Below are 8,354 nucleotides of genomic sequence, written 5' to 3' on the forward strand. Positions count from 1 at the left end.
TCGGCTGTGAAACACAGTGGTGTGAACAAATGAGTTTCTATTTTTGAAGTCAAGCGTGCTTAAAAAGTTTATTTCTTTACACAAAAACGATGTTTGTAGTACAACTAGAACTTAATAAAGCAAATACATTTAAAATTAAGTCGCGCGGTGTAAAGAGCCAATCGGACTCAACCAACTCTGCAGACGGTGATTGGTTAACGCTTTTACGGCGCAGCGTAAGTTTATACGTATTCATGAATACATCTACGCATATATTCTCATTCTCTGAATGCGCAAACGGCAATGACTACGCAACTGAACCAGCGCGATGACGTAGAATATCCCAGGAAATATCTCGCTGGGTTTCAAATAGAAGTGCACAAAGTCATTCAAGATGGTGTTAGACACTCTCTCCACGTTTATCAAAAAACAACTTCCAGTCTACCTCAAAAAGCTTCCTCTGCCGGAAAAGATCGGAGATTTTGCGCTTCTTACAGGTGCGTATTTCACACAACATATCACGTGTAAAGTTAAGTGTATTCCCATACATTCCTTCATAGGAAGAGTGATGATAAGAGTCGTCTCTTTGTTGATCGTTTCTCAGATAACGTATTAACTTAACGACAATCGGTATACGTGCACGTCTTGCTTTCCTTGTTTAACGTTAGAGATTGCAAATCGCACGATCTTCCTTACACTTAGAAATGTGGGAGATTATAAACAAGTTGCACTGCATCTAACTTATATTACACATAAAAGTCCATTCAATGATTTTAAATATTTATATTTAACGATTTATGTTTTACAAATTCACACTGGTGTCTGTTGTTACAAACAAATCGTGTAAATCGTGTGATATGATGCGCAGCCTTAAACAAACATGATCAGTGCTTTGTTTCACTTACTGTGACATTTTCTTTATAAACTAACGTGACTTCAATCATAAGACGAGGTACGTTATATATGCATCTCAGTTTGTAGATGTAAAATGTCACAGCATCCTACATAGACTGAAAATGAGAGGTTTGGAGGTCTAACTGTCATTTACTTACAGTAAGTTCCTGTATATCATGCGGTTCATGATGTGTGAATAGAGCTATGCATACATACAATAGACGCATTACAGTCCACTTGACGTTGCACATTTATGCAATTTATGCTAAGCTTTAAAATGTTTATGTAAATGACTGTGAGAACTAAAGCATGCATTAGGTCACTTAGTTGTTGATGTCCATACAGTAGTTGGGTCTTTTACATTGGTTTATAAAACAGTTTATGCAAGGTGAGTTATCAGTAAAGCACATGCATGCATGCATGCATGCATGCATGCAAAAATAAGATTAATATAAGTATATGAATTATTTAGTAGTAGTAGTACTTTAACATTTTAAAACCGTTTTTAAGACCTAGCCTGCATTAAACAATTGTGAAAAATAAATAAAATTGAATTGAAAAATAAAATGAATCATTTTATAAGCATCATATGTAAGCAGTAACAAAAAAAGTGCATTTTTAAAACAGGAAAACATGCATTATGAAAAGCACTTTTAATTAAGTTAAATTAGAATTGACAATGCTAAATAATGATGTTAACACCTGACTCTCTTAGTTTCAGATTGGTTGCGGCTCTTGCCATTGTTAGGCATTTTGGCACTGCTGGGTTATCTGACCATCCGGCCCTTCCTGCCCAAGAAGAAAAAGCAAAGGGACAGTCTGATCAACCTGAAAATCCAAAAGGAAAACCCTAAAGTGGTAAATGAGATCGATATAGAGGACCTGAGGAGTGCAAATGTTTGTTACTGCAGATGCTGGCGATCTAAAACGGTAAGAGGGTAAATGTCTATACAGAAAGGAAAATTTGCAAATAAAACAATTTTTTTAAGTTAAAGGAATTTTGACCTTTAAAGGTTTGATGGCTTCTTCAAGGGTAAGAGAGAGAAATTTTTCCCCTGATTTCTCCTTATAATAATTTTGTGACATTTTACAAACAGTGATATGAATATATAATGTGACCCGTTTAAGAGAATATTGAGACTGTTCGTTTAACACTTTAAAAATGAAAAAAAGTGTCGTTTTTGGCTTCCTCTTTATCATCAGTGTGCCCTTAAACCACAGTCACTATCAGTACTTAAGTGAAACTTCTTTTCTTGCAGTTTCCTGTGTGTGATAAATCGCATGTAAAGCATAATGAGCTGACGGGGGACAACGTCGGTCCACTTATTCTCAAGAAGAGGATTCTGTAGCCCACCTGTTGCGCCCAGAGAGGGAGAGGAGTAGGCGGTGTGCAGAAGACCACTCAAAATGCTGTCGTTTCTATTCTCCTCCTTTTAAACCTGCTTTGGTTTTGTTTAATGTACTTAAAACTATTTTCATCTTTTTAGTGTTTAAATGCATAGGTCTTTAAATTGTGATGGCATTGATCTAGATGTTGTGGTTCACCTGAGAGATTAATTATAATGATTACTTTTGTTACGTTGTTCTGGTGTGTTTAATCCTTTTATACTTTGCAAATGTAGTGTGCAATATAACCGACAATAAGGAAAGGTAGATGGTATCATAGCCAGTCAGTCTGTGTGTCCTCAAAAGTGGCTTTTTCGTTCTTAATTTGTCTGACTTTTAAGTTGCCTTTTAATATTGGTATTGTTACATGCACAGTGTGCTAAATTATTCTGAAAGACACATTTGAGACCGCACAAAAAGTCACACGCCTTAACTTTTCTATGTGAAGTAAGTTTTCTATTTGTTGGTTTAAAAACTTGTTTGTCGTATTCCATTGAATTACTATTATTAAACCAACAAGAGTTTTAAAAGTTTTGCTAAATTATTTTCATTATTTGTAACTACAGCACACCAAGTACGTGTTTGCATAAATATAGACATTTCGTGTTACAATACAATGTGACAAATGCCTTGTTCAACTCTATTGTTACAGATTATTCATATAACATTATCTTAATGACTTTCTACTTGAACCTGCATACTGCAACATTACAATTCATGTCATGTGTGCGTTCACTATCAAAACAGTTGTAAACTGCAGACGTTGACAATCCTTTGGTTCGGTGTGCCAACTGGTTTGTCATATTTGATGGCTCTTGTAGAGGCTGTTGTAAAAGTTACATTTGTATGGTAACTGGAATGTGCTTAACTTTTGTAAAATAAAAGTCTAACTAAACTTGTTTTGTGTCCTCTATATTGTATAGCCCGAGTATGTTGAAGTTTGTATACTGTAAATACATAAGCATTTACTGGACACTTTATTAATGTCTTCATATTTGCAATTTTGGTCCATATGTATATTTTTTTATTAATTTACGTTAATGCTATTTTGCCCATCTATTATTATTATAATAATTATGAGTGTTAATGTGTTTGATCTCAGAATAAGAACTAAGAATAAGTGTGTGACAAAATGAGTTTTAACTAACTATGGGGCGGTTTCCGAGACAGGGTTAATCCTACTCCCAGACTAAAAAGCCACCTTAAATTATAAACACCTTGTGCTGACACAATGCCATTGTTTTGTCTCAAGATGCATACCCGTAATGTTTTTTTTTGTAAGGTATGTTTGTAAAAACTAATGTCCTATTATAGTCCTGAATTAATCTAAACCCTATACAAGAAACTGCCCCCTTTTGTGTCATTTCTTTCATACACACACAATGGTACAATCCACTACACATCTTTTAGGACTGCTTGCTCTAAAGTAACAGTGCTGCTTATTTACATCTGCTTTGCCTTAGATCACAAAACAAGATAAGTTTCCAAATGTGAGCGGTGCTCTTTGCCTTTCACTTACTAACAAGGCAAATGTGGTTCATTTACTGCTGCAGGAGCAGCAACAATGCCTGCTAACAAAAACAAGAGCAAGATGATGAATAACGTCAGGCTTTAGTATAACAGTGTTGTTTAATAACTTCACCAGTTTTGTCTGCATGTAGCATTAACATCACATTTGAGACAAATCCAGCATATAAAACCTTCAACTTGAGTACTCTCAATTCACTAAGTAGTATAAATAAAAATAGGTAAACCTACAGAACCATTCACATGACTCTGATGATGCAGTAACATATTTAAATATGCAGTTTATGACAACGATGCCATAAAAAGTTTGCTTTTTTAAAAGGGACATAGAAAAAAGTCTGACTTTTTTCTATGTTTAAGTGCTATAATAGGCTTTATGCCCAGCTGCACCACTTCCCGAACTTCAGCCAGCTCCTTGTTTCCCGTCCGCCACCACCGGACAAACGGATTAATCCAGGTGTGCCCGACCTCAGTAGTCACAACAACAATAATCAGACACACCTGGATTAATCAGCCCGTCCAACAATGGCAGACAGGAAACAAGGAGCCGGCCGAAGCCCAGGAAGCAGTGCGGCTGGGCACAAAGCCCATTGGGTCCCCAGTGTTTTATCAACCTAGAACGTGAAAAAGATCAAGCCAGTAACTTAGTTATGGTAAACCATTCTCTGCAGGCATGTCAAAAAATAGCTATTTGAAATCTGGCTCCCCCTGTGATGTCAGAAGGGGATAACAACACCCTTTAATCTGCAATATCCAACTACAGCACTGCAATTTAGTGCAAAGATCAGCTCATTTGCATTTTAAAGGACACACCCAAAAACGGCACATTTTTGCTCACACCTACAAAGTGGCAATTTTAACATGTTACAATAAATTATCTATATAGTATTTTGGGCTAAAACTTCACATACATACTCTGGAGACAACAAAGTTTTATTGGACATCTTAAAAAGTTTTGTGAAATGTCCCCATGAGAAAATATGTGTGTATTTGCTGTTAGAAAAACAGCAGACTTAAAATTAACTTGTAAATGTTTAACTTAGGTGCTCAAAAGCAGAAAACAATATAATGGCTTATATGGGTGATTCTCACGAAACCATTGAAACACCACGGCACAAATGATTTTAGCTTTAAAATGTGTAATATAGTAACATTAAAAATCATCAGAATAAACACAATACTGTGTTCTACCTTGCACAATGTGTGATTTCAACATAATTTATAATTGAAAATTTTATCTCATTTTCTGCTGAAATTCTCATTACCGCAATGTGTCCGGCTGTGTTTGAACATGCGTTATGTTGTAATTTAATCAAATTAACACAAAAATATTAAGAAAAAAATAAATGGATGTTTTGCTAGACTACTTTAGATGACAGAAAAAGTATTTACTGAATATTCATGTATAATAATAATGAAGAAAAATTAGGAAAATGATGTGTCCATGCCTGATGTTCTCATCCTCCGCAACACTTTTTGAGAACAGTTTAAGCACACATGGACCAGTTACTTCAAGATGGCTACCAGGTAAGATCATTTTTTACAGTTAATTTGAAATATTGTCTTGTCAGAACGCTTACACGACATTTTGATTATCATTACCGCAACAGATGCTTATTAAATGTTAATTTAATTAATAGAAGCATAATACTTTGATTTTAAATGCATGTGCAGAATCTCCAAATTATGCTCTTTCAGGTTTGTCATGTCATTTTGAAAATATGTCAGTGTTGATGTTTTCTGACTGTTGCGGTAATGAGATTTTTTAGGACTAATTTTTTAAATTATGTTACAAAAAGTGTTAAATGATAAGTAAAAGTTTTTAAATTAATGTTCCCATTTACTCCAGACTTTGTTTTTCAATGTCTGGTGGGAAAAAAGTAAATTTAAGCAATTTTTACATTTTCATGCTTGACATTTTTAAAACCAAGTTTTCGTGAGAATCACCCATATGATTTTAATATTCTATTTTTCAATATGTTTTAAATGTAACTTAATTCCACTGTAAACAAAATGCATGTTGAGCTCCACCTTCAGATTACTGTTTTTTTGTTATGTCATACAATAAATTGAATACTGGAGCCCTAAGAAAACACTGACCACTACGTAATACATCTATCTATAAAAAACTATCTATTATCACATCAACATCATCTAGTTAGAAATAATACTGAAAACATTGATAGTGTCAGAATGATCCCTGTTGTTTTTGATGCAAAACAAAATCGCTCCATGTTTTGGAGATGAACCATGACCACTTACTCCATTCAGTTTCCATTCAAAAAGTTAGTAATCAAAATCTGGGAATTTCCACCTGATTAACACGTCTTCCACTTCTGACCTCAGCACCTCAACATAAATTTGGAAGTGCACTGAGAAGAACTTTTTAGATGCAGTGATGTTCACATCCTGGAAAGGTCCTGGAAAGTCCATTCCAGAAACACCTGGTAGCCTCTAAATGTATCATAGGGCGCTTTCATATGTCACCGGAGTCCCTGATGCCGATAACGCACCTTCACTAATCGCTACAAATCAGAAAATGACAATTACAATAGTGTTTAACAGTAAAAAAGTGCAGTATGCTATTCTATATAATGCATCTTGTTTAGGCCTGTTATGAGTGACCAAAGCTATCTGCATGAGGAGATTTTTCTTTGTACAAATGCTACATATAATAAAAGCATTTGTGTCCTATGGGAATCAACCTCATGCCCTCAACAGCACTCATTTCTTTAACGTAAGCAACGTCGGCTTAACACATAAAAAAGTTCATGTGAAAAGCAAAGCAAGCATGCAAATTCTCCAAGAGGTGGCTCATGTGGTCATATTTCCATCTACAGTAAACTCTCTTATCATGTTTGTTTTCAACATAGTTTGTTGTTTATGGCAAGAAAACAGTTTGAAGTTTAGCTCCGTTCTAAAACCTACTGCCTGTCAAGATAACATGCATGGTATTTTCATCTTGCAAAATGCATAAGAAAATACATCTTTCATTTGCTCCTGTACCTAGTGGTTGAGCCTTGCATTAAGGGGGCGTGTACACCAAAGCTTTCATACGGAGCTTAAACCGCAAGGCGGATGCCAACTTTGGGCGCTTGCCAGCATTTTTCAGCTGAGCACTTTGGTTGCTATGATACTTCTGTTTTGTTTAGCAGTCTTTGAACGAGGTGCCGGTTGGTTGTTGTGATATTTGGCCCACTCCTCCTCCACTGTGATTGGATGGCCGAGTGAAAAGTGACATTGACGACCTGAGCGTTTCATCCAAACACAAAGTGGCCGCAGCCTTTGTGTAAGCGCCCCCTAACACAGCAAAATGTTGAACACACATACTAATAAAATGCATATCCCTTGTAATACACTCCGCTTTGCGTCATGCCGCATTACCACATTGGATGTGCGGCACGTCGTCAATTATTCTTTAATTAGCATTTATAATGCTATCAAAATTCTGCCTTTTTGCTATAATGTAGTAGGGGTGGAACGGTACATGTATTCGTTTCGAACCGAATCGGTACGAGGGTCACGGTTCGGTGCATGAATTTAAACGGAGAATACACGGTATGAAAATAAAAAAAACTTGCGTGCAAAATAATTAATGTAATGCGGAACTACTGTTAGATCCGCGGGTTCTTTATGGACAGCTAATCTGTTGCCCCGCTTTAGCTCTGAAACTCTGATTGGCGCCGATGCATCCGAGCTCCGCCTATGTATGCGCTCTATGCGAGCCCATCTACATTCTGGCACTCTGCAGTTTTTTGTCAGGTCGACGTCGGTCCAGTCAGTTAATGAGCAGCGATAGCGAGTATGGCAAGTGGTGTTCCACAAGAGTTAGATGCTACGCCAGCCTCTTTAAGATCGCAAGTTTGGCAAAACTTCAGTTTTCCAGTCAGTTATAATAGTACAGGCGAGAGAGTGGTGGAAAAGACGAGGACTGTGCGTCTGCGTTGTTCAGCAGTTGTTAGGTATGTGAGTGGAAATACATCTAATCGGGGCTCTAAAGTCTCACGCATTCACCTTGACACACACGCATTTAAGTCAGTTCACACGCCACACTTTGTATTTCTAATGCTGAGAAGTAGGAGATAAATTGTCCTGCTAATATACAATTAATGGAAGAGGCGCAGTTCTGTCGAGTTCAGCTGCTTTTTTAAAGTGTGCCCAACTTTACCCAGCGCCATCAGCGTCACAGTACCTCGGGAAATCTTGCGTAGGAGGCTGATTTCAAATCGCTCTCGCGTTACTCTGACGTCATCCACTTGTCATTTCTTGCAGCGCCTCGTGAAGTCGTACACACCTATTAATTCATCCTACAAGCCTATTTTTTGTTCTTTAGTACATTAATATGAAATAAGGCCAAAATGTAATTTTAAAATGTATTTAGGTAACACTTGTAATACATTTGAACCCATATTTGTATGAAAGATGAGTACAAGATTACTTAAAGTGGTATACATTTTTGAAATACGAGATAGTATGTTAAATGCATTTCAGTTCATATTCATGACATCTCAAAATAACACTGATATGGACACCTATGTTTTTAAGATTAGCTTAAGTACTAAAAAAAA

The 8,354-nt window shown here is 36.4% G+C and overlaps 2 protein-coding genes across 3 annotated transcripts in view; one reads left to right on the forward strand and one right to left on the reverse strand.

Annotated features, from left to right (window-relative positions):
- Positions 1-8,354, reverse strand: part of LOC129444254 (sodium/hydrogen exchanger 9B2) — a 33,513-nt gene that overhangs the window by 304 nt on the left and 24,855 nt on the right. The window contains exon 12 of one of the 2 annotated variants that reach the window (XM_055204799.2): positions 5,394-6,311. The exons of the other annotated variant lie outside the window; for it this stretch is intronic. Within the exon in view, the coding sequence (XP_055060774.2) occupies positions 6,250-6,311 (62 nt within the window). The 3' untranslated portion in view covers positions 5,394-6,249. Of the gene's footprint in view, positions 1-5,393; positions 6,312-8,354 lie in introns of those variants that run through there. 2 annotated transcript variants of the gene reach the window in all.
- cisd2 (CDGSH iron sulfur domain 2) lies at positions 244-2,451 on the forward strand. Its single transcript, XM_055204805.2, has 3 exons — positions 244-476; positions 1,589-1,803; positions 2,133-2,451. The coding sequence occupies exons 1-3, from the start codon at positions 374-376 to the stop codon at positions 2,220-2,222; spliced, it is 408 nt and encodes a 135-aa protein (XP_055060780.1). The 5' UTR covers positions 244-373; the 3' UTR covers positions 2,223-2,451.

This window comes from Misgurnus anguillicaudatus, chromosome 3 (assembly GCF_027580225.2).
Source record: "Misgurnus anguillicaudatus chromosome 3, ASM2758022v2, whole genome shotgun sequence".
NCBI classification, from domain to species: domain Eukaryota; kingdom Metazoa; phylum Chordata; class Actinopteri; order Cypriniformes; family Cobitidae; genus Misgurnus; species Misgurnus anguillicaudatus.